Source organism: Equus quagga, chromosome 2 (genome assembly GCF_021613505.1).
Source record: "Equus quagga isolate Etosha38 chromosome 2, UCLA_HA_Equagga_1.0, whole genome shotgun sequence".
Classification (NCBI taxonomy): Eukaryota; Metazoa; Chordata; class Mammalia; order Perissodactyla; family Equidae; genus Equus; species Equus quagga.
Window position 1 is genome coordinate 36,055,582 of NC_060268.1, and position 27,539 is coordinate 36,083,120.

At 37.0% G+C, this 27,539-nt stretch overlaps 1 protein-coding gene across 3 annotated transcripts in view; it reads left to right on the top strand.

Annotated features, from left to right (window-relative positions):
- Window positions 1–26,045, top strand: part of SPRED1 (sprouty related EVH1 domain containing 1) — a 115,345-nt gene extending 89,300 nt beyond the window's left edge. For all 3 annotated transcript variants that reach the window (XM_046653522.1, XM_046653525.1, XM_046653524.1), the window contains exons 5-7: window positions 1,412–1,561; window positions 20,265–20,366; window positions 23,026–26,045. In XM_046653522.1, the coding sequence (XP_046509478.1) occupies window positions 1,412–1,561; window positions 20,265–20,366; window positions 23,026–23,676 (903 nt within the window). In that variant the 3' untranslated portion in view covers window positions 23,677–26,045. The remainder of the gene's footprint in view (window positions 1–1,411; window positions 1,562–20,264; window positions 20,367–23,025) is intronic.
- The last annotated feature ends 1,494 nt before the right edge of the window (window positions 26,046–27,539 follow it).

Below are 27,539 nucleotides of genomic sequence, written 5' to 3' on the forward strand. Positions count from 1 at the left end.
TTGAGTTTTTTACTCTTCTCAGTTTTGATCATGCGTGTTGAAAGAATGTTTGCTGGATACCAGTATTTAGTGAACACTTTTCTAATAATTTAGCATTAATTGTCATAGCACATTGGGACAACTGTTATGAAAATTAGCTTAAAATAGCAATTAACTGAGTTTGACATATTTAGTTTTAAGTGACAGTAGGTTTTCAGATATATTTTTAAAAATTTAATTGCTTACTCCCTGATAAAATAATAGCTTTTAGTTTTCAGAGCATTTTCACATGTATTATCATCTCACTACATCCTTATGCTAATCCATGTCATAAAACAGTATAGGTATTATAATTATTTAGTAGTTGAGAAAACTGAGTCCCAAAGAAGTTAAATGTCACAAGCCTACTTTGTTCCAGAGCAAGGACTAGAACGTGCATTTATAAATTTAAAATATTGTAGCCATTTTAAGAATTTTATTGCTTAATGTTAGAAGTAACACCATATGTTTTTAATATTTTCATTTAAATTTAAAAAGCTTATAAAGGTTTCTACCTTTAAAATTTTTAGCCCTATAGTGATTAAATTATTTTAGAATGAGCCAATGAAAATATTTCTCGTTTTTACTTAACTGACACTGTTTCTTCTCAAATAATTATACAGTAATGGGAAAAGTAATAGCAAAATTACTTTTTCTTTAAAAAAAACAAACAAACAAGCAAAGCCCTTCAGGACTTTATTTTGCAGTGTGCTAAGTTTCACCTATTTAACACTTATTTCACAGATATTATTGTTTATGAAATTTTAAAAGCATGTTGTTGGCAACTGTCATTGATTGAGCATATCCCCTACCTAAGTCTCATGTGCATGATTTGAATCCTTCTAAATAATTAGGAAGTTCAGGCTAGTCTATTCGTTTACTCATTCAACAAGGTGATGGACTGCTGTCTTCCTTCTTTTGACCCCCTGTATCACACAGCACAGCATAGTCATTAGTACATACTTTTATTTTAACCTGAAAAATGATACTTTTATAGATTTGCATTTTCTTCCTAATAATTTCTTCATTTTCAATGTAAACATAGCACTTTTAGTTATAACTGGAAGCTTCATTATAATTAGAACTCTCTCTCACATAGCATGGTTATTAGCCTTCTAATTCTTCCCAAGATGTGTTCTATTAGAAAGCCTATTTTGCTCATAAAGTTGATTTAAAAAAAATTTTTTTTTAATTATTTTAAAATAAAAAATTTCATTTTATTTTGACACGACTAATCTTGCGCATTTGAATTTGGGGAATTGCCATTCATAGTGATGGTGGTGTTACATACTTACTGATTTGCTAAATACTTGGTAGATACAGTGAAAGTGTCTTATTTTGTTGTTGCTTTTTATATTCTGGCAACTAATTCATTGGGGATTGTTCCCATTAGGCAACTGAAGAGGATACTTCCAGTTCTCTAGTGAAAGATCGTTTCCAACAAGAGACAGTTGTTACTAGTGAGCCTTATAGAAGCTCAAGACCTTCTCCTTTTGAAGATCTGAATGCCAGAAGAGTCTACTTGCAAAGCCAAGCCAATCAGGTGAGAAGATAAATATTTTTCAGTTTATTATTCCTATCTATAGACATTGGATGTGTTCGAGAAGGACATTAAAACCATCTGCCCTTTACCAGACAAAGTAAACAAACAACAGAAATCCAGGAGAATGTGATTTATAGTGAATCAAATCTAGAATGGGGTGATAAATATATAGGCCATAAGGTCCTAAACAAGTATAATAATTGAGCTATAAATTTGACTTTAAATTTTTTGATGACAGAGGTGAAAAGGGGAAATATGTTGGTTCTGTTTTCATTATCCAGGAGGAAAAAGTGTTTCATTTCAGCCTCTAAGGAAGCAAGTTTCCCTTGCTTTATTCTGCAAGAAACTTCTCAGATAAGAGAGATTGTGAAAACATGTCTTTAGCAGACGTATCTTTGGCAAGTACACTGACAGTTTTCCTGAAGTTCTTTCTTGTAGCTTACCTCAGAAACTAATGACGTGCTCCTAAATCACTTCAGTGAGAGGTTTTCCACTGGGCACTAAGGATACAGCCTTCTAATGTTTCCAGCTTCATCTCAAAATGAAACCATGGTTGTGGGGTATAACCCTATTTTTCTGCCATTCACAAGTGTTATCAAATCTCAGAAGACCATTCTTGACCCTAATTCTCTCAGTGATACGAATAAACGCTTTTGTTGTTAAATAAACATAACTGTTATTCTGTGTGAAGTCATGTAGTTTAAACCATACCCAGTATATGTCTACAAAATCAAAGGCCAATCAAAGTGGTTTTAAAAACATATTTTAAAATATCTATTCTCTTTGACAGACGACATCTGTAAGATGTGTTATTGTCCAGCAGCAGAGTGACTCTCGTAAAGCCCCCTAGTTCTCCTTTAATGATTCTCGTGTTGATCTGAGGCACTCAAACAGGCTGTTTGTGAGGGAAGACATTTGTGTAAACTCTTGATAGTCAGACAGATCAAATGAACAGCTTGATAAAGCGCTCAGTTCAGTATTAATATTAGTTTGTTATACCATATATGTATACCATAAGCCAGACCCCATGCTTAGAGTTGAGGGCTACAAAGGAAGGTAAACCATGGTTTCTGCTCTGAAGAGTTTCTGGTGAGGTGAGAGATACATGCTCATAGTACTATGGGAGCACAGGAAGGGGACATTGAACTCATTGTGGAAAATGAGAGATTTTTTTTCTCATATGCCTAACCTTTTCAGGTAAAGAATTGTTAATCAACTGAAGAGGGTAGGGCTGGCTATGAGATTTGCGGGAAAGAACACAGGAAGAGCGCAAGGATAAATGTTTTAGACGAGTGTTTTTGTCAGCTTAGTCTGCCATAATAAAATACCATAAACTAGGTGGCTTAAACAACACAAATGTCTTAGAATTCTGGAAAAGGCTGGAAGTGCAAGATTAGGGTGCCAGCGTGGTCAATTCCTGGTGAGGGCTCTCTTCCTAGATTTCAGAGAGCCACCTTCTCTCTGTGTCCTCATACGAGAGAGAGAGAAAGCACCAGCAAGCAAATTCTTTGGTGTCTGTGCTTATGAGAAGACCAGGATCACACCCTTCATGACCTAACTACCTCTCAAAGGCCCCATCTCCACATACCATCACATTGATGGTTAGGGTTTCATGAATTTTGAGGGACACCAACATGTAGTCCATAACAAGAAGCAACATGAGCAAAGGAATGCAAGATCTGGGGGAAAACCAACACAGAGGGTAAAGAAGAGAGGCAGAGAGGACAAGGGCCAGAGCGTTGGATTTTTATGTTCTGCAATACACCTTGGGCTTTATCTTATTTGTTGCCTCACAAACCTGGGTACATGGTCTTGTGCCAGAAGACACAAGAAACCACAGGTTAAATCCAGTTGCATTTTTACAGACTATCAGTTTTACTGAAAACCAAAGAAATTCCAAATTGATATACCTGTTTACATTCCCACAGTGGGGGGAATTTTCCTGAACACTTGGTATTGCCCTTTTTTTTTTTACCCCCAATTTAGTCACTTGGTGGAAGTAAAGTAATATTTTATTGTGATTTGAACTTATACTTTCGTGATTACTACTCATGTTGAGCAGCTTTTTTCATGTGCCTATTGACCATTTAGAAATTCTGTTTGTGAAGTACCTGTTCAAGTTTTTGTACATCTTATATTGAGTTGTCTGTCATTTTCTTATTGATTTATAGGCATTATTTTTATTTATTTTGGAAATAAGTTCTTGTTGAGTATGTATTGCAGATGTCTTCTACCCTGTGGTTTGCCTTTCACTCTCTTAATAATGCCTTTTGTTGATAAGAGTTCTTAATTTTAGTAAAAGAGCAATCTTAATAATGCCTTTTGTTGATAAGAGTTCTTAATTTTAGTAAAAGAGCAATTTAATAATCTTTTCCTCTGTGGTGAGTGCTTTTTATGTCCTAAGAAATCTTTGAGTACCCTCACCAAATCATGAAGATATTTTATATATCTTTCAGAAGGTTTATTATTTTTCCTTTCATGTTTGATTTTTATATATGTTTGATATTAGGAGGTCAAGGTTTTTTTCCCCTCCATCTGGGTAGCCAATTGTCCAGCACCATCTAGTGAAAAGTTCATGCTTTCTAAAACTATTGCGTTGCATTATCACCTTTGTTATGTGACTAAGTATGTATGGATCTGTTTCTAATCTCTATTGTGTTCCATTAGCCTATTTGTCTATTTCTATACCAATGCTACATTTCTTAAATTACTGTAGCTTTATAATAATTTTGGGATCTGGGAGTTATGTTCTCCAACTTTGTCCTTGAAGATTTTTTTTATTGGGGCTGGCCTGGTGGTGTACTGGTTAAGTTTGCGCATTCTGCTTCAGTGGCCCCGGGTTCCCCGGTTTGGGTCCTGGTTGTGAATCTCTGCACCGCTCATCAGGCCATGTTGTGGTGGCATCCCACATAGAAGAACTAGAAGGACTTACCACTAGGATGTTCAACTATGTACTGAGTTTCTGGGGAGAAAAAACAAAAAAGGAAGATTGGCAATAGATGTTAGCTCATGGCCAATCTTCCTCACCAAAAAAAAGGATTTTCTTTGTTGTTCTTGACCTGTATAAATTTTAGAATCAGTTCATCAATTTCCACAAAACTTATAAAATTTTGATTGAAATTGTATTGCATTCATAAATTAATTTGAGGAGAATTGATATCTTGATAACATTGAATCTTCTAATCCATGAAATGATGTTTATATCCATTTATATATTATTTGTTAACTTATTCTTAGGTGTTTGATTTTTTTGTTATTGTAAGTGTTGTTAAAGAACAAAAATTCAGTCAAGTAAATTTAAAGATCTGATTGGCCTTACTCAGCAGTTCTTGAATTGGGCAGTTACCCATCCCATCCAACAAATACATTGGAACTCTGAAGAGTTGTACAAAATGATGGAAGGTTTTTATAGACAGAAAGAAAGTGGGACAAAGAAGTTAAGACTGGATTATTTCAGGCAAGGTCACCTTCCTTAGGGGAGGGCAGGGGTCTTATCAGGCAGATTACCTCACTGGTGTTGGTCAGGAAATTCTAGACTGATCTGCTTAAAAATCTCCTGAGAGAGACTACAATTGCAGTTAGGATAGGTATTAAGTCTTGGAGGGGGTTAGCATAAATCACTCCATTTGGGGCCTGTTATTTCTTTATAACAGTATATTTTGTATATTGACCTTGTACCCAGAGACATTGTTCAATTAATTTATTAACTCTCTACTTCAATCTGTAGATTCTTTAGATGTTGATTTCTTGTCTTGTTGCACTGACTAGGACTTCTAGTGCTAGGGGGCATTGAAGAAATTTTACTTTTGTTCTTTATCTCAGGGGAAAGCTTTCTGTAGTCATCATTAACTATGATACTTGCTTTATTTTTTCGTAGATCCCTTTATCTGATTAAGTGTATTTTTGTATTCTCACATGACTAAGTTTTAATCACATACTTTGTTTCCAGTAATCGACATAATCCTATTCTTTTCCTCCTTTGTTCTATTGATTGGTAGATTGTAGTACTTTGTTTGCAACCTTTCAGTCTTGGAATAAACCCTTCTTGGTTGCTATATAATATTCATTATACATACACATACATGCACACTTAAAATTGGATTGGATTTATTAGTACTTATCTAGGATTCTTATGTCTTTCTGAAAGAAGTTGGCATATAGTTTTCCTTATAATATCCTGATCAGGTGTTGTAATCAACATATACTAGCTTCATAAAATAAATTGGGCAGTGTTTTTCTCTCTCTCTCTCTTTTGTCTTTTTTTTTTTTTTTTTTTTTTTTGCTGAGGAAGATTTGCCCTGAGCTAACATCTGCTACCAATCTTCCTTTTTTGGTTTGTTTTTGCTTGAGGAAGATTAGCCCTGAGCTAACATCTGCTACCAGTCTTCCTCTATTTTGTATGTGGGTTGCCGCCACAGCATGGCTGATGAGTGGTGTAGGTCCAAAGGTCCAAGCCTGGGATCCAAACCCACGAACCCAGAGTGCGCAAATTTAACCACTATGCCACAGGGCCGGCCCCTAAGATAGGGTGATTTTCTTTCCATCTGGGCCTGGAGTTTTCTTTGTCAGATGGTTTTAAACTACAGATTCATTTTGTTTAACAGATAGAGGACTATTCAGATTTTCTAATTCTTTTTGTGTTAGCTCTGACAAGTTGTGGTTTGCAAGGACTTTGTCTATTTCATCTGAATGTTCAAGTTTATTTGCATAAACATGTCTTATTTTTCATTGCTAATACTAGAAATAGTGTGCCTCTCTTCTTTCAATTATTCTTGCTTAGGGGTTTATTAATTTTATTAGCCTGTTCAACAATTTAACTTTTGGGTTTTTTACTTTTGTCTTTTCTATTTCATTGATTTTTCTTCCTAACTTCTATTTTCCTGCTTTCTTAGGATTTTATTTTACTATTCTGTTTTAGCTTCTTGTGAAAGCTTAGTCCCATGATTTTTTTTCTTGTCTTTTTTTTTCTAATCTCTGTATTTAAGGCTATCCGTATAGTACAGGATTTTGTTTTTCATTGTTTTTTTAATGGAAAATTTCAAACGTATCAAAAGTAAAATGAATAGTAGAATGAACTACCATGTACTACGCTGCCTCTACCGTTAGTCATTGGCAAAATGATATGCCATATATTCATTATTATTCAGAAATGGATTGTTTGATTTCTAAACATTTGGGATTTTCTAGTTTTCTCTCTATTATTACAAATATCCATTCAAAGCATATACTGTGAATGGTTTCTTTCTTTAACATTTGTTGAGACTTGGTTAATGACTCATCATATGGTCAGTGTGCCATGTGCACTTGAAAAGAATGTGTATTCTTAGATGTTGGGTTCAGTGTTCTTTCTGTGTATTAGGTCAGGTTTGTTGTTGAACAACTATTTGAACTTAGGTTCAAATCTTATATATCCTTATTAATTTTGTTTTAAATCTGCTTGTCAGTAACTGAGCAGGGTATGTTTAAAAATCTTCATATGATCATAGAATCATCTTCTTTTAATTTCATCAGCTGTACTTTATATGTTTTGTGGCTGTTATACATTGCATGTAATTTTACAATTGTTATATCTTTTTGTTGAATTGACTCTTCTGTCGTTATGAGATATGCTTCTTTGTTGATGGTTATACTTCTTGCCTAAAAGGCTACTTTGTGTGATGTGAGCATGGCTACATCAGTTTTCTTTTGCTTGGCGTTTGCACAGTATGTATTTTTCCATCCTTTTATTTTAACGTTTCTGGGTGTTGTATGTGAGATGTCTCTTTCAAACCATGTGTAGTTAGTCGTCGTTGTTTCCCCTCAGGGTGTCTTTGTCTTTTAGAGTATTTTGTCCTTTTACTGCAATAACTGAGATATTTAAGTATACGTCTTCCATCTTGTTTTCTGTTTGCCCCATTTGTTCTCTGTTCATTGTTTCCTCCCTTTTTTCCTTCACGTCCTTTCTCAAGTATATTTAACTACTTAATTTCCCCCCTTTATTAGCTAATTAGCACTGCAGTTCAGTATTTTTGGTAGTTATCCTGGAGATTACAGTATGCATCGTAGACTCCTTAGACTCTACCTTAAACTGACATTTTGTTTTTACAGCTTCCTCGACAATGCATGGATCCTACAGTACCTTAACACCGTGTAGCTCTCTCTCACTTACCTTTTGTGCTGCTGTTGTCATGAATTTTAATTCGTTCTCATCCTCCCTATCTCTCTTCTCTCTCTCTCTCTCTATATATATGTTAAAACCTCCCAAAATATTATTATATATACTCAATGTTGATTTAGGTTTATCCTCCTATTTATGATTTTTGATGTTCTTTAAGCCCTTGTTTTTTACTATACTTCCTTCGAGGATCTTTTACTGTTTATTGCTGTCAGTGAATCTCCATTTTTGTTTTTCTGAAAACATCTTTTATTTCCTCCATTTTTGAAGGATGTTTTGCTGACTCTTGCATTCTAAGTTACCGTTTCTTTTCTTTCAGCCATCTTTTCAAAGATATCATACCATTAGCTTATAGTTTTCCATCATTGCTATTAAGAAATATTTTCTTTATTTTTGTCTTTCAGCTGTTTTATTATGCTATGCCTAGGTATTATGTTATTTATCTTGTTTGGTATTATGGAGCTTCTTGAAGCTGTGGCCGATGTGTTTGAGCAAATTTAGAAATTTCTCCACCAGTGTCTTGAAATATTGTTTCTGGATCTGAGGCTCAGGGAAAGATAGGGACTGGAGATAAAATTGGGGAATCATTATCTAAGGATGCAAATTAAAACTATGAGAATGCTTAGAATTGCTTTGTAAGAAGAATGGTGTTCAAAACTAGAACACTGGGGATCACTAAATATTAAAAGACAGTGAGTTAAAGAATAGTCACATAGATAGGAGAACTAGGAAAGGATAATAGCATCTCAGAAGCCTAGGAAGGAGAGCTGAACGAAAGTGATGGAGTAGTTAATGTCTTGCAGTTAAATGGTCCAATAAAATTTGAATTAATCGCTATAAAGGTAATTGGTAACTTTAGCACAGTTTCGGTGGGATTAGAAGGTATTCATGACAGGAGAAGAAACGAAGACTTTTTGTTTTTTGTTTTTTGTTTTTTGCTGTGGGCTCCTTTCAAAAAGTTTGACTGCAAAGGCTTTCCTTTAGAGAGTAGATAGAGCTAGAGGAGTGCAGGGCCAAGGAAGGAATATGTTTATAAGTTGAAAGGATAAAGAAAGTGAGCAGTTAAAGATTCAGGACAGAGAGAATGATTGACAGAGCAGAGGTACAAAGGAGACTGTTAGGAACACAGGTAAAGGAATTACATGAAAAGAGGTGGAGTTACTTCATTTCTAGGCTGAAGAGAAGTTAGGAAGAACTAGATTTAATATGAAGGAGACAGAAAGTTAATGAAATTCAAACTTGATCAATTCAGCAGTGTGGGCCCGAGCATTCTTAGGCAAGCCTAAAATTTAACTCTTATTTTTATCCTAGAAACTTGATGGGGGATGAAGAGAAAATGAAAGACTTTCTAGATCATCTGGGAACTTTTCTTCCAGAAACTCTCAATGTAGCTATACCATAGCAAATTAGTATAGTTTGAAATATTCAGTAGGCAAATTTTGAAAGATTCTCTGCTGATGGATCTGATTAATTAGGTTACTTAAGGTTGCAAGAAATAGATATTCTCAGGCTGTATCAATTAGTAGGGGCTTAGTGTAAGGACCTGGGTAAGTACCAGGCTAACAGCACATACTCATACAACCTCCCTGGTACCTCCACCCTAACTAATTCTGATGTCACTATTTTCCATTTCAGTAAATGGTATATGCATTTGCTCAGGGCAGAAGTTGAAGCCATCCTGACTCATTCTTCTCTTAATCTCACACCCTGTGTATTCAATTGATCAGCAATCCTATCAACTCTATGTTTAATGTATATTTCTTTTTCAGACCTCCATCATTTCCTACTATTAGAGTCTTCTAATTTCTCTACTTCACCCTTATCCTTCCCACCCTCCCCAACAATCTGTTCACACAGTAGCCGAAGTGATCATTTAAAGATGTAAATCAAGCTTGCTCAAAACTTTCCAAAAGTTTATCATCCCATTTAGAAACATTCAGAGTTTTTACACAACTCTACATGATTTTGTTCCTGGCTTCTCCAGAATTATTTCTTCTTATTCCTTCTCACTCACAGTCTCCTACACACTCTGACTTTCTGTGTTAAATATATTGAGAAGATCCATGCCTCAGGGGCTTTGCGTTTGCTCCTCCCTCTGTATCGAATATTTCCCCCAGACCTCCACAGAGCTTGCTCCTCACTGCAGGTCACCTCTTCTGTGTTGCCTTCCCTAAGCACTCTAAATAAAATAGCACCCCTTTCTTGACTATATCCTAACTTCTTTGTCTTCATGACACTTATTACTTCTTGACTTTATATATTTAATTTGTTTCCTGTCTTTTTTTTGTTTGTTCTCTGATAAGTTCAGAACCTAGAATTCCCTGAAATAGAGTAAGCATCCAGTAAACATTTATTTGTTGAATGAATAAATGCTAACAGCATCACCTTGGAAGCAAATGATGTTTTGATTCAACTTATTCCTAGTCTTGTTATCATGCAGTATTGGGAACTTGATTAATGTTGGATCAATTGGCTAGCAAGTGATAAATTCATTCAAAATAGCTTAAGGAAAGGAGACTTTATTTTAATGACTCAGTTGCATTTCTCAGAATTTATTTTAAGAATAAATAGAGATAGGGGCTGGCCCAGTGGCATATAGCACTCGCTCCACTTTGTTGGCCTGGGGTTCACAGGTTTGGATCCCAGGCGTGGACCTAGCACCACTCATGAAGCCACGCTGTGGCAGCATCCCACATAAAATAGAGAGAGGTTGGTACAGATGTTAGCTCAGCAACAATCTTCCTCAAGCAAAAAGAAGAAGATTGCCAACAGATGTTAGCTCAGGGCAAGTCTTCCTCGCAAAAAAAGAAGACGAAAAAGAAATACAGCTAGGACTTTTGAGATCTGGAAAGGCATATTAGGTAGCTTCTCTCTTTCCACTCTTCATCTCCTCCCTCCTACCCTACCCACACAAACCCCACATGACCATCTGTCTCTGATTCTCTTTACATATGTGTTTCATTCTTGTTCTCTATGGTTTAAGTTCTCTGTTGCCTCATTGGTTTGTAGTCTACATAACAATCCACCCTAGATCCCTATAGTCTCTAAACCAGTTCCGTATTCTTACAAGAAGAAAGATGATTAGCTGAGCACAAGGCAGATTTATATGGTGTATACAGCTCTCCCTTCCAGGGTTATGGGATGGGCAGATTAAAGAGGAGATAAAATGATGCGTACTCCATCCAACATTGCCACTTTGGGCAGAGCTCTTGTTCCAGGCTATCTTACAAGCTTGTGGCCTGCCTTTGTGTTGAGTGCCAGATCCTGGTTTGATCATATTTATGGCTGGTTGGGAAGAGAGTTACATGGCTAATCATCTTCATCTTTGAGTCAGGAGATGCTCCTTTCTGCTTTGTGTCAGTAGGAGCTGTGAGTTTTACATTTCCTGCATAAACTTGTTATTCTGCTGTTTGTCTTTAAGGTCTGTTTGCTTACTATACCCAAAGTAGGCATTAGGGAAAAGTTATTCCCTGGATAGGAATTTCTGCAGCAATGGGTAAGATCTTGGGCTTTAGATGCAGGCAGATCTAGTTTTAAATCCGAGCTTTTTAACTTATTCACAGTTACAAAGCTACTGCTGCTCTTCGTCTTCCTGTTTCCTTGTATGTAGACAGCAATAATGATAACACTTATTCTCATAGTGTTATTTTAGGCGTGGAGGAAGCTCATTCACTCATACATACATACAGTGATATATGTGCCTGTGATAAATGTGAGAGCACCCACTGTGTGCCAGGTCCTGTTCTGAACTCCGAGCATGGCTATGAACAAGAAAGATACCAGCCCTAGCCTCAGGAGGGATGTCAGTGCTAGTGAGGGAGATAGACTGTAAATAAGTTCACAAACGAATAATATTTCAGGTAGTAATAAGTGCTATGAATTAAAGTAATGGAAAGTAGAGTAGTAGAAGTACGGAGGGGGGCTTCGACAGATGTAGAAGATGATTGAGGAAAGCCTGTGAGGAGGTTTTTATATAGAGATATGGAAGATGTTTCAAAATAAAACAAAACAGCCGTATGAAGATCTGGAAGGAAAATATTCCAAGCAGGAGCTTGGTATTTTAGAGAAACAGAAAGGCCAGTGTGACTGCGGTTTACTTAGTGCGTGAAGGTGGAAATACTGCAAGTTACAGTTGGAGAACTTGGTCGGGTCTGGACAGTGTAGGCTGTTGGGAGGAGTTGGAATCTTGTTCTAGTTTTGATGGGAAGCATTTGGAAGGTATTTACATTATTCTGGCTGCAGTGTGGAGCATGGACAGATAGAGAATGGTCATGAATAGAGTTAAGACCAATTTAGAAAGCTGTTGTTTTCATCCAGGTAAAAGATACTGATGAGTTGGACTAGATGGAGATGATGAGAAAAGGTTGGATATGGGGTGAATTCTGGAGGAAGAGCCAAAAAAAGACTATCGTAGATTGGATGTGGCATATGAGGAAAAGAGAGGAGTCAAGGATGACCTCTGAGTTTGAAGTTCAAACAGCTGAGTGGGTGGCGATGCCGTTATCTGAGATGGAGAAGACGGAGGAAGACTCCCTCTGTCACCACCAACACAACTCCACTCCCACTTCCACCACCACTTTCAGAGGGCACAGAGTGATTTGCCTAATATTCAAAGTTTGTATGTTAAAGACCACAGACATTTTAGTACATGTGGCCTCTTATATTCTGAATAATGTGTGTCATGATTAAACAAACTTCATGATTATTTAGAGGCTGTAAAAGACATGACTTGTCCTGACAGCCAGTGTAAATTGGGTAGTAAAATAAAGTTAAGAAAAAGTAAATAAAAGCAGTACTTTAAAAAGTAATTAAAGTTAAAATTTTTTAACGAAGTTTGAACCAGAAACTCAGAAACTGGGCATAAAATTGTGATAAATAGTTAACCAGTGAAGAATAGATGGAGTATAAAGATAAAATTTCCAAACTTGTGTGGATTAGGAAATTAAAGGCATGAAAATTAAAAGCGTAAAAATGAAAACAGTAAAACAATCCTTTGAAAGACCAAAAATCTTTACAAGTAGAGAGATCAGGGAGATAAATGATAAACTAGGCCTAGAATAATGAAAAGAAAAACATAACTTTTCTAAACATTATAGTGATTTGAAATAGTCTAAAGCATAAAAGTTGAAGAAATATATACGTCCTAAGATACTGTTTCTAATTTTGTGGTTGCTCTTGCTGCTGTTTATTTTTAGTGTAAAATGGGTAAACCTGGGCAAATAGTTACTATCTTTTGTTGTGGCTGTTGTTTATGTAAAACAAGTGATGAAATCTAACTGCATGGAGTTTGACATCTTGACTCTTAAGAGTTCCTTGAAAAGAATGACATGGTGAATTCTTAGAAAGCTGAGAGAACCCAGTGGAAGATCAGATCAGAACGTTTGGTATTTCAGCCTTTGCCTCAGATTAGGACCCGTAGTTGACCGACTCTCAGAGGATGCGTGTGCGCATACAGAGACGCTTGTGAGCCTATGTGTTGTTTTTGGGGGAAAAGGGCATGGTAACTGGTCTGACTGGTGGGTTGTTGCATTGATCTGGCTTAAGGACAAGCCTTCTGATTCCAGAGATAGCACTCTCAGCCTGTTAATTTTCTTCTGAGTGAATTAAGCAATCTGTAAACATTTTCCTTACTTATGATCTTACTGAATTACAGACTCAGTAAGATATAGGTAAAATACTAGCAAGGTTTAATGCTGTTCATGGTCCCAGTGAGGAAGAAAGGGGAGGTTCCATGGCCAGAATAATTAAAGATTATAATTTCTTAACTCTCCAGGAACTGTGGGTGGCTCAAGGAAAATTGGTCTCAGCAGGAGTCGCCGTAGCAGCATGGATTGTATTATCTAAATTTTTTGGATGATTATCCTAAGTAATTCTCATGATCACATAGTTTTTAATTATTTACTTAACTGAAGTTTTACTTTTCCTCCTCACATCAGATTTTATAATCCTTCTTTCACTTTAGTGTTGACCATTTTTCAAACACGTTAGTTTTGCCATCCATTGCTTAGGGTTTTCTTTCCTTCCCCAAAGACAAGACAAGACTCTTGTTTCTTTGATAGTGTTAGATTGTCTTAGTTTGTCATTCTCATGAGTGTCTCTGTTCTTCCAGTACATTAGAACTGCAATTTATACTGATATTCTTGACACTTTTTGCACTCTAATATCATGTTATAGGAGAAATGGTATGTGAAGTTGCATAATGAAACCTGGTAGTATTCCTGTCTGGTATTTTTCATTAACTTCTACAGAAAATAAAAACATTCTGAAAGCAACACTCAAATTTCTGAGACTCATTCTACTTTAACTTTGGGAAGTGATTCTTAATTCTAATAATTATTTTCAGACTAGTTGTTAACGTGTTATATGTGTTTTTGTGTTTAACAATTTTATACCACCTCTGTGACTATCTTAGGAAATCAAGACTGTTTAAAATAAGAATGAGCTTTCATCGTCCTTTGGTGCTTCACTAAGTTCTTTTGATTCCAGTACTTCATTTGAGCAGAGCCAATATCTTTAGTTTTTATCAGTGAAGAAATTCATGAATAGAATGTTGAGTTATTAGAATTCTAATGTTACTTAGAAACGGTAAATATATTTCTTCTTCCTTCTTCCTCTTCTTTTCCTCTTCCTCCTTTTTATTCTAGCTGAAATTAAAATATTTTCCTTTATGGTAAATATGCAGCTTTATACTTCATTCAATCTGATAATTATGGTTTGTTAATCTTTATCAGAGCTAGTGCCTACTCTGTGCTGGATACGGTTTAAAGCACTTTACTTACATAACTCATTTTAATCCTCACAACAACCTCTATGGCAAACTGCCTCATTTGAGGGGTAGAAATTATCTATAGTTAATGTATGTTTTTTTGTCTAAGTTTCTTATGAAATTTTATAAGAAATTCAGGAAAAATCATATTAAAATATTGGTACAAGAAGGAAAAAAGTAATTGTAAGCCAGTTTTACTTTGAGCAGAATAATAGCAAAAATAGAGGCTGAAAGTAACCTGCATACCTTCTCCAGGGGTTTTCGGATGTTGGAACAATCCATCTGGAGTCGTATTTGCTCATAAACATCTAGGCATCCTAGGAAATGAGGCAGTTAAGTCTGGAGATATCCAGTTTAACACTTTTCAATACAAAGTATATTCCAGCATCTTGAGTGATAGGCAGAAAAACTCATCCCAGTGGAGGAGAAAGTGGAAATACGTACATCTTGAACTAGGTCACTGATTCGTATGGTTGAGCAGAGAAAAAACGAAAAAACCTGGCGGATATAACACAAAGTTATAATAGACTGATATTCAGCATCCCAGACCCTGGGGATTTATTGGGCCTACCTTCTTTGGCTTAGGGAACTATAAACTTAAAGCTATTCTTTTGATTGATGGGAGGGAAATGAACTGAACTCCTCTCCCCAAATGCCAATGATGGTAGTGGTGGGGTGGTTGAAGAATGTTGTCCTCATGTAGAAAAGTACAAGATAGTGCTAGATAACTGCAGAGAGAGAAGCGAACCAGTTGACAGACAGCTCTTAGCATGGGGGTTTGAACATGACTTCTGGAGCCAGGCTGTTTGGGTCTGAATTCCAGGTTCTTTATGAGTAATACTTTCCCTTATCACCAAGATTGATGTGACATAGAGAAACAAGGTTTGTGTAATATAAGTTTGCATAACTAGATATTTAATTACATATTTGCTGATGTTAAAGTAAGTGACCGGGCTGGCCCAATGGCATAGTGGTTAAGTTCAGCCTGCTCTGCTTCGGCAGCCCAGGGTTCATGGGTTTGGATCCCAGGCACGGACCTGCACCACTCATCAAGTCATGCTGTGGCAGCGTCCCACATCCAAAATAGAGGAAGATTGACACAGATGTTAGCTCGGGGCCAATCTTCCTCACCCCAAAAAAAAACTAAGTGACCTTTTCAGTTTATTAGGAATTAGAATGGCATTAAGTTTTTCTTTTCTTTCTTTCTTTTTTTTGAAGAAGATTAGTCCTAAGCTAACATCTGCCACCAATCCTCCTCTTTTTACTGAGGGAGACTGGCCCTGAGCTAGTGTCCGTACCCATCTTCCTCTACTTTATATGTGGGACACTTGCCACAGCATGGCTTGACGAGCGGTGCTTAGGTGCATACCCAGTATCCAAACTGGCAAACCCTGGGCCACCAAAGTGGAATGTACAAACTTAACCACTGCGCCACTGGGCCAGCCCCAATTTTTTCTTTTAAAGCTACAATAGACATTAGCTATACATTTAATAAATATTGCAGAAGTTTCTTAACAGGAATAATGCACACTTGCATTTAGCACTGCACTGTTAGAGTTGTGTACCAATTGTCCATTTGGATGTCACCCAAAAGGCCTCACAGGGTGAATTTCCCACAGTACAGAATCTGGCCATCAACTTACAGATCAGAAACCTTATTTTGCCAGGATATTAAGACTGGAGTCATCTTCAGAGACTAAAATAATCAGGTTTAAGAAAATGAGGCGTGAAAATCATAATGTAAAATTTAATTTAAGCCATCATGTGAACTGTAGTACCAGTAGTATCTTGTTTAGTGCATTGTCTGCATAAAGTAGTTCTTCATGAGATACTAGATCTTTACCAAAAGCTAGCTTTGCAAATCTATACTCAATAGCATGTCTAATTGCATTTGACTGGGATAGTTTGATGGGCTCTTCTCTGTAACAGACGAACAGCCCTGCCAGAAGAACTACACTTCTCCTTTGCTGTTAAGAAATATGAAGAGTCTGAGATTTTTACCCTAGCTAGCAAGTTAACCTGCAGGTTTTACCGATGCTGCCCGAAGACGTAAGGCTGCTAGATCAGAGACAAAAGACTTTGTTACTCACAGCACAATAAAGTAGCATGAGCTTCACGTTTGTGTGTTGGTTCCCCTTGCCTCCCAAGCCCCAGAGGGGCAGTGCTGAGCTGCTCAGGTGGATGTTGCACACTCTCTGGGTTTGCATCACAGCACTGGAACCCTCAGCTTAGGGACCTTAGTCTTTCATGGGCAGTAAGCCTGCCTCACTTTGGCCAGGGAGAGAGGCAGTGTCTTCATTATACTGAATACTAATCAAACCTAACTTCAAATGGGAGACACTGTCGTCCAAGGGTTTTACTATACACCCATCTTTGAAAAGATAATCTGAAACAGGGACAGATGGTGCTCTGCTCACTAGATATGCAGAAATGAGACCCATGGAGAATTGTCACCTAGCACTAGCTTAGGTTTTTCCCTCTAGTAGTGCTTTAGTAGGCATTGCCAGTGTTTGTCTTCAACTCATTTTCTATCTTCCATGAGCTACTTAAATGCTTTTGATGGATAGGTACATTCTTTCAAAATACTGATGCTCTTAGTCAGGTTTTAGTTAAGTCTAATAGGCCTGGAAGCCATTGTGGGTCTTTTACTCATTTTACTTACTTTCAGGTTCCTGGAGGTCATTTCACTATAGACAAATAAGACCATATATCAGTGAGCTTATGATCAAAGATTTATGACATATTTAATACATAGAAAACAGTGTATGTAATGACCCCTGAGAAACCACCAACTTAGAAAAAGGAGCACCCCCAATTCTATCCCCTTCATCCTAGAGGTAACCTTACCTTGACTTTTGTTTGCTTAGCATTCCTATGCTTTTCTTGATAGTTCTACCGCTTATTTTTCAGTTGTGTTATATTTTTGTGGTTATTAGACATACTGCTAGGACAGGCTTTCTTGTCCTCCACTGTTCAAGTGCTGGAGTTTCTTTAGGGTGTATAGGAATGGGCTTTTGCTGGTGTTAGGCTACAAAAGGCTCTGAGATGAGTTAGTCTGTAGGATTCATGTGTTCTGTGAAAACGAGATGTATACTGAGCATGTGAAAGAAGATGGAAATAGCCTGTGATTGGGCTGGCCCCGTGGCCGAGTGGTTAAGTTCGCGCGCTCCGCTGCAGGCGGCCCAGTGTTTCGTTGGTTCGAATCCTGGGCGCGGACATGGCACTGCTCACCAAACCACGCTGAGGCAGCGTCCCACATACCACAACTAGAAGGACCCACAACGAAGAATATACAACTATGTACCAGGGGGCTTTGGGGAGAAAAAGGAAAAAAATAAAATCTTTAAAAAAAAAAAAAAAAGAAATAGCCTGTGATTGTTTCTTTACAAACTGATTTTAACTACATGCTCTTATATAACCTTGTTACTAAGTAATAAAATTTTCTGTGACACTTCTCCTTTTTGAGTTTTATTTGTGGCCAATATCTCCTAGTTTGTGGTTGTTTTTCACTCTCTTTATGGTGTTTTGGTGAACAGATGTTCTAAGTTTCAGTGCAGTTGAATTTATCGTTCTTTACCTGGGGGTGTTTTTATGAACTCTTCCCCATCCTTGTCTCAAAGATTTTCTCTTTATTTTGTTTTAAAAGTTTTGTCTTTAACCTACTTCAAGCTGATTTCTCTTCTGTGGTAGATATTCGTTTTTATTTTTTTCATGTGGATTAATTGTTCCAGCACCGTTTATTGGATCCTTTCCCCTTCTGATAGGCAGGGCCGTATCTGTCATATACCAAGTTTTCACGTCTGTTTGCATCTGTTTCTGGTCTCTCTCTGTGATCTGTTGGTCTCTTTGTCCCTGCACCAGTGCTGCGTCGTCTTCTTTCCTATAGAATTACCTTAGCTCTGTGACGCGTCTTAGTGTCTGTAGAGCAAGTCCTGTCTCATCTTTTTCCTCTTAGCAATGTTTTTGGACTGTTTACTCTTCCACAAAATTTGGAATCAGCTTATCAAGTTTGGTGAAATATCCATTTGCAGTTTGTATTTGAAGTGCACTGAACCAATATATTAGTTTGGGGGAGAATTTAGGCTTCTTATCCATGAATATGATATCTCCTTCTATTTAGGGTATCTCTCTATATCTTCAGTATCTTTCTATATCTCTCAATAAATCTTTGTGTTTTCTTCATGAAAAGAAATCATATTTCTTTTATAAGATTTATTCCTCTATGCCATTTTGTTGTTGTTACCATTATAAATGGAATCTTTTTAAAATTTCTTTTGTGACCAACTTTGAAGAAGCATTTTTTGATTTTCTGGCATTTTTACTGCTTGCTGTTCTCTCTCTCTGAACTTCCTGGATCTGTGATTTGGTGTCTGATATTAATTTGGGTAAATTTTCAGTCATCATTATTTCAAACATTTCTTCTGTTTCTTTCTCTCTTCTTCTTCAGGTATTCCTATTTTATGTATGTTACACCTTTTGTAATTGTCCTACAGTTCTTGAAGATGGTTTTTGTTTTTTTCAGTCTTTGCAATTTTGGAAGTTCCTATTGCTATATCCTCAAGCTGAGAGATTCTTTCCTCAGCCATGTCCAGTCTACTAATAAGCTCATCAAAGGCATTCTTCATTTCTCTTAACGTTTTTGATCTCTAGCATTTCTTTTTGGTTCTTTATTAGAATTTCTATCTGCTTGCATTGCTCATTTGTTCTTGTATGCCGTCTACTTTATCCATTAGAGCCCTTAGCATATTAATCATAGTTGTTTTAAATTCCTGTCTGCTAATTTCAAAATCCCCGCCATATCTGGTTCTGATGCTTGTTCTTGAAATTATGTTTTTGCCTTTTGGTGTGTTTTGTAATTTTTTTCTTGAAAGCTGGACATGATGTACTGAGTCAAAAGAACTGCTGTAAATCGACCCTTAGCAATGTAGTGGTAAGATGTATGGGGAGAGGCAGCATTCTATCGTCCTGTGATTAGGTCTCAGTCTTAGTCTGAGCCCATGCCTCTGGACTGTATACTTCACAAGTATTTCTCAGGTTTTTTTCCCCCACTTAGATGGGTCAGATGGTTAGAGTTGACTGGAGTTGGGTATTTTCCTTCCCCAGGTCAAGTAGTCTCTGATAATGCCCCAGCAGGTGAGGCTCTGGGTAACTAGTTTCTTGTGAGGGCGGGTCTTGTTAAGAACAGAGTGTTCAGGCAAATTTCAAAATGGTTCCTTTTCCCCTCCCCCTGCTGGAAGCATGCAGGGGACTTTTCTCATATTTACTGTGGGAACTTGGTTGAACTCCTGGAGAAAAACAGAAAAGTTTGGGGGCTTCACTGTGTCTGAATCCCCCTGGAGTTTTAAACTCTCAGAGTTGTCCACACACAGTTCAGGTTTTGCTAGCGCTAGTTTCCGCAGCAGTTTCCACTTAGGAGTCTCTGCTCTGGTAAGTAAGCTGTGACTCCCTATATTTTCCTGTCTGTCTCTCCAACCTTGGGGGCAGTGGTTTCCTCTTTTCTCTCATGGATCCAAGAAGAGTTGTTGATTTCTTTTTTCTCTTCAGCTTTTTGCTTGTTAGAGCAGAGAACTCTATTACTTTTTAAATTAAATTTTAAGTATATAAGGAAAGACCTATGTTTAAATAATAAATAGGATGACTCAAATCATGCTTTTTATTAAACTGTTCTGAAAGACTTCAGTACTGATGGGTTATGAAGTTTTGGATTATACACTGTATGTAAGTTTATTAAAAATAAGAAGTCTGTTCTTTTGTCACTTAAGTAGGATTTGTTTGTGTTTTAGATAACGTTCAGTCATCCAGGCCTAGACATTCAGGGTAGAAACACAGAATATGTACAGCGGCAAATATCCAAGGAATGTGGAAGCCTAAAGTCCCAAAATAGGGTAAGTAATCTTAGTTTATCTTCTGATATTGAATGTAGCTAATTAACATGTAAGGGAAATTTTTCAGTTCTTCTAATTCTCCATATAGTTCAATTGTACTAGAAAAATTTTTTGTATATAAGTTTAGTACATATGTGCTTACTACATATATGCTGTTATTTGAATTCCATCCAGATTTCTAGTTTGATTCTGGAGGACTGTCACAGTGTATTTATCACTGGATAGGAATTGAAAATTGTTAATTTAATGGACTACATCCATCACTATACCTTTAGCCCAGACCTGGAATTTTTTTTAGCCCTGATTCTAAATATCTGGGGAATAGGAATTTGCCCCAACTTGGACCAGGTGCTTACTTGTAGACTAGTCACTGTGTCCCAGGACTGGGGCTAAGAGATACAAATAGGACTACTAGAAGCCTACTTGTATGGGTGAAGGGAAGGGTCATTGTGATTTATCCCCCAAGATTTACTTTGCCCCCTGGTCTCAAGGAGACAATCTACAGAAACGTTAGAGAGAGAGGCAGAGAGAGTGTCTGTATGTGGTATAGTGTGTTTTAAGCCCTTTTCAGAGACTTTTGTATAGCCAAGCTATAAACGTGTATGTCTTTGTATTAGTTTGCTAGGGCTGTCATAACAAAATACTACAGACTGAGTGGCTTGAACAACAAAAATTTATTTTCTCACATCACAGTTCCAGAAATGGAAGTCTAAGATAAAGGTATTGGCACATTTGGTTTCTTCTGAGGCCTCTGTCCTTGGCTTTCAAATGGCCCCCTTCTGGCTGTGTCTTCATGTGGTCTTTCCTCTGAGCACCCACATTTCTGGTGTCTCTCTGTTCAAATTTCCTCTTCTTATGAGGACACCAGTCAAATTGGATTAAGGTCCATCCTAAGGGCCTAATTTTAATTTAGTCACCTTTTAAAAGGCTCTATCTCCAAATGTAATTACATTCTGAGGTACTAGGGGTTGAGGCCTCAACATATGAGCTTAGAGGGGGGAGTACAACTCAGACCATAATATTCCATCCTCTGGTCCCCAAATTCATGCCTTCTCACATGCAAAGTACATTCACCCCTTCAAGTGTGGGTGAGACTCAAGGTATAATTCATCCTGAGGCAAAATTCCTCTTCACCTGGGAACCTGTGAAACGAGACAAAATACCTACTTCCAAAATACAGTGGTTTGGGAAAGCCACAGAATAGAGATTCCCATTCCCAAAGGGAGAAATTGGAAAGAAAGGAGTCATGTGTCCCAAGCAAATCTAAAACCTAGCAGGCTAAATTCCATTTGATTTTAAGGCTTGAGAATAATCCTATTTACCTCGGTGTTCTGTCTTCTAGGCCCACCAGGGTGGTGGCCCCACTCCCCTTGGCCTTGGATGATAGCATCATTCCTAGGCCCCCTTCCTGAAACTGAGGAGGTGGCCCCACCCTGTGGAACTACGGAGGAGGCAGTCCCACCTTTGGGGTCATTCTTCCCTTTTCTTACAGGATAACACATGTTCTCAGCCACATAGCTCTTTTTGCCAGTCCTATAAATCCTAGAAGTCTGCCTTCATTTCATCCCAACTCAGTCCCCTTCAGTCCAAGGTGGCAGCATTTCAGCTCAGATGGCTGATTGGATCCATGAGTCTCTTTAATTCCTTGGAGGAGTCCCGTGATCTCTTTATTTTATGATTGTCTAGCCACGCCTTTGGTATTCTTTCTGGAACATGCTTTCTCAATTTTTGCAATATGGATAGGCGATATGCAATATGGAGAATTTTCCAACTCTTCAAATTCTGGTTCCTTTTTGCTTAAAAATTACTACAATTTATCTCTTTCTTGTCACATTTTACCATAAGCAGCAAAGAGAAACCAGGCTGCGCCTTCAGCTCTTTGCTTTGAGATCTCTGCTAAATGCCCAAGCCCATCACACACTCACAAGTTCTGCCTTCCACAAAACACTAGAATATAGTTCATCCACGTTCTTTACCACTTTATAACAAGGATTGCCTTTCCTCCAGTGTCCGATAATATGTTCCTCATTTCCACGTGAGCCCTCACCAGAAGCACGTCTATATTTCTACCAACAGTCCCTTCAGGGCTATATAGGCTTTTTATAACATGCACCTCAAAACTCTTTCAGCCTCTGTCCATTACCCAGTTCCAAAGCCATTTCCACATTTTTAGGTATTTGTTACAGCAACTCACTCCTTGGTACTAAAATTTGTATGAGTCAGGGTTTTGCAGAGAAACAGAATCAACAAGGTGTGTCTATATACAGAGAGAGATTTATTTTAAGGAATCGGCTCCTGCGATAGTGGAGGTGCATAAGCAAAATCTGCAGGGTAGCCTGTCAGTCATGAGACCCAGGGAAGAGCTGCAGTTTGCGTCTGAAGGCAGTCTGCTGGCAGAATTCCCTCTTGCTCACGGGTGATCAGTCTTTGTACCATTAAGGCCTTCAGCTGACTGGATGAGGTCCACCTGCACTATGGAGGATAATATGCTCCACCCATAGTCCACCAATTTCCATGTTAGTCTCATTCAAGAAACATCTTCACTTAAACATCCAGAATAATGTTTGATCGAATATCTGGGCACTGTGGCCCAGCCGAGTTGACACATAAAATTAACCTTCACAGTCCTTAATGCAATTTTCATCTCTTTCCTTTTTAGGTCCCTTTGAAATCAATCCGACATGTCAGCTTTCAAGATGAGGATGAGATTGTCAGAATAAATCCTCGAGATATCTTAATACGTCGCTATGCGGACTACAGACATCCTGATATGTGGAAAAATGACCTGGAGAGAGATGATACTGACTCCAATATTCAGTTTTCTAAACCAGACAGTAAAAAATCAGACTATCTATACTCTTGTGGGGATGAGACTAAGTTAAGTTCACTCAAAGACTCTGTGGTATTTAAGACACAGCCTTCCTCATTAAAATTTAAGAAGTCAAAACGAAGAAAAGAAGATGGTGAACGTTCTCGCTGCGTATACTGCCAGGAAAGGTTTAATCATGAAGAAAACGGCAGAGGAAAGTGTCAGGATGCTCCAGACCCTATTAAAAGATGCATATATCAAGTTAGTTGCATGCTCTGTGCAGAGAGCATGTTGTATCATTGTATGTCAGACTCAGAGGGAGATTTTTCTGATCCCTGTTCATGTGACACTAGCGATGACAAGTTCTGCTTACGATGGTTAGCCCTAGTAGCTTTGTCTTTCATTGTACCATGTATGTGCTGCTACGTCCCTTTGAGAATGTGCCATCGTTGTGGTGAGGCATGTGGGTGCTGTGGAGGGAAACATAAAGCTGCTGGATGAAAGGATCCAGTGCCAAAATGAGCTTAAATCTTTGTTTCCAGGAATTAGCTAACTTGGATTTGTGGAAGCTTTTGGCAAGCAATCTGAAATCTTGCCTGGTATCATTGGGGCCACACGCGGAGGAAGCAGAACTCTTCAGTTCTTGGCGTTTCACAAATGCCAGCCATGCCTAACTTTTTCCCTTGAGTGCATGGCATGTTTTGTTACAGGTTGTAAAGAGTATTTGCAAAAGGAAACCATTTCTGGTTATTGGCTATAAAAAGTGAGCATAAAATATGATCCAACTAAAAGGGATTAATTTTTGGCATTTTTGTATATTTATGCATTAGGTGATGGGACTTTTAAAGGTTTGAATTCATTAAGACGTGAACTAAAAGTGCGCTAAGGGGACAGTTGATTTCAATCTAAGAAAAGTTAACACTTGGGAATTGTAAGACGTAAAAGAAGTGCAACTAAATCATTTATTAGTTGTTTTTTGAAAGCAGTTTTATGTATAAATAACAAATGTTTATATTTAACTAAATATAAGGTACGAATTATTACATATTAAACTTTTCTTCCCCTTCCTAGTTCTGAGGTAGATGTACATATATCTACTATCACATTCCATTATATTTTGAATATTTTACTCATCCTAGTTAATAACGTTTTTATTCCATGTGAATGATTTGATATTTTCATCCTCATTTCCCTTTGGCTACAGTTTATATTGAGTTATATCTGTACATTCTGGTAATCTAAAATCCTTAAAAATATTCTAATAGCCTTGAGTGACCAACTTTTTTTTAAAGCACAGATGTAATTGTCTAATGTTCTGATGGGAACGTAACACTTATTTTTATATAAAAAGAGACTGAGTAAACATTATAGAAAAAAGTGAGGTTTTTGGGTTGTTGTTTTGTTTTTTTGTGGTATTCAACCAGCAAGTTGTTTTCTTTCAGAGTTTCCTCCTTCAAAAAATTCTATTGCATTTACAAATGTTTGACAAGGCAAAAAGTGTAACTGGATAGTCAGTATAAAAGTGTCCTCCTGAGATCTCCATTCCTCTCTCTGCTAAACCAGAATATGTTCAGCTGTGTTACTAATTTCTTAGCTTAATTCTCAGTACTTATTATTCACATAACAGTAATTTTTCTCAGTTGCATTTTATTTTATTTAAACTGGCCAAAAGCAAAATCATTTTGTGTTCAAGTGTGTGCTAAACTATCCCAGGAATGTATTTAATCCAACATTGTGAATGAAATATCTTGTACATATAAATAGATTTCTTCTGCAGAACATTGTATTACTGGATGTTTTATTTACAAAACAGTTGGATAAATGTTCCAACAAATTGTTTAAAATACTTTGGGGTCAAATTGTCTTTTTTAAGTGTTACGTTACAACTCTCGCCAAGTAAGGGGTTCTTTAAGAACATTCCCTGAGAGGGATAAAGTTGAGAAGTGTGCCTTTTTTTTAATGGCTTGAAGTTTCAGAAGTGATAAAAACTAAAATCACACTACCATTTGAAGCTTATTTTCTATGCAGGTTTTAAAATGTCATTTATGTATCATTCTTTTTACATATCACATTTAAGCTTGTGTTTGCTTTCTTCTTTTGCCCCAGATCAAACTGAACAATGTATATAACACTATATCTGTCTGTAAAATACTTTTTTTTTAAGAAAGCATTTATATTTATATGACAGCTTGAACTGACAACATTGTGTATATAGATCATCTTGAAGTATTATTTCACATTGAAAAGAAGAAAAATATATTGATAACTATAGACGTTATGAAGAAGAAGTTATTTCTAGTTTTGTACTAAAAATCAATTGGATGAACTAAATCCAAAACGTGACACTGTGGCAGCAGTTTTAAGTCTTATTTTTACTGTTTATATATTTGGACGCTGCTACATCAGATGATCTTCATCCCTGAAGTTTTCAGCTAAACTTGGTTTCCTAGAATAGACTGTTAACTTTCAAAATTACTTTTTATTGGTGAAATAGAAATATTGGTTTTCCTTGTGAATGAATTTTCATATTTGTAAGTGCTGAGTTTATAATTCAGGTTTGAGCAAGGTGTGAATAACTGAAGAAAATAACTTGCTGGCTATATAGGAAAATGCTGTGGAAATGAACTGTGTATATACTTCTGGAAGAACAAATTTAATCATTTCTTCTGTTATGCACTAATCGGTATAGTGCAACTCCTGGTTCCGTACTGTATTTTATATGCAACATATATGCTTTAAAATTTTAATGTTTGTGCATTAATATTTTCAATTTGTTTAACCACTTTGCTGCTAAGATTTTGCCGTCCCATCCCCATTTTTTCCTTTACAATTTTAAACAAGTTTCTTCATTAAAAACTATGGTGATGAAATGGTTTTTATTTCACCTTGGATCATTGTAGTTACACGCTCAGTTTCCAAATCAGTTTAGAAGACTAACTGATAATAGAATATTAACTGAATCCCTATGTGGAAATTTTCTGGAGTAAATTAGAATTCTTATGTGAAAACAAATGGGTAGTTTGAATTTCTCGCTAAGCAGGTGTATAGGTGTGTTCAGGAACTATTTTCTCGTTCTGCGTACACATTTGGCACTGCCAGTTGGCTTTTCCTTTAAAACCTTTCTGTTTTTAATCTGGTAGTATAAGCAAATGGCTAAACAAAACTGCTTCAGTAACAGTATTGAAAATGAAATCATCTAGATGGCATAACAAGAAAGACTTTGGTCTGGTCTCACGGCTTGTGTTCAGAATTGATAGTTCTTAGAGATTCCTCTCCTGCTCTGACGGGGGAATCATTTGATTTCTGAACACGTATGAGAGGTGGAACTTCAGCACCACCTACTGGGTGATGCATAGACCAGAGACATGAGGTGGCACTGGGATCTGACAGGGCTCCTCACTACTACCAGTACTAAAGGGCTATTTACACGGTGGCCGCCTGCAAACGGAGAAGGCAGGAGTACAAAACATCTCCAAGGAACTGTAAAACAAATCTTTTCCGTAATGTGTCTTGTTGGTCACTGAAAGATTTTAAGCACTTTTTCTTACATATCCTGTTTTAAAATATGTATTGATATTTGGAACTGGCAGTCAAACTTAATGGATGTGCCGAAGTATTTATAGAACCAATTCTTTTAACTTGCAAAAGCCACTACCAAAATGGTATTCTTATTTTTCCTCCCGTTACCAGTCAGGGAGAATTTTTTTAAAAAATAAACATCACGTGTATTTCATCATGACAATTTCAGAGAGTGTGTGTCTGTCTCTGGGATGCTGTTGGGGCAGGGGTTAGAATTTAAAGGGGAAAACTTGAAAACTACCTATTTTCATTGGTTATTCAGCAGTGCCTAAAATGAACTCTTGATGTAATACAAATGCACTTTCAATTCATATGTATAGTGCCATCTGATATCTTGGGTAAGTCTTGCTTTTTCTTTTTTTCTCCCCCACTTAATTGAACGCTACAGAGATTGTTGCTTAATATCCATGTTAGTCTCCAGAGTACAAAAAAAATGGCCTTTCTTCCAGATGGGCAGTTTAAGGAATCTTAAGTATGTTCCTTTTGTTGAAATCTACCTTAGGTTTTGTGATTATACTTTGGAAAGTGTATTTAAGGTTGAGTTTTAAATTTTAGCCCAAAGATGCAATTAAGCAAGTATAACATTTTTCTACATAAAACTTGGAAAACTCCAGTTGCCTGGAAAACACAGATTCTTCGCTAAATATTCTCATTTTTAATTTGACCTCCAGACTCACATTTCTAAGTGTAAGGGGAAGCACTAAAATCTTGCATTATTGTTGCACTTAAAAAAAAAATTGGTCTATAAACCACAATAAAAGCACCATAAGGTGTTTTGCAGTGAG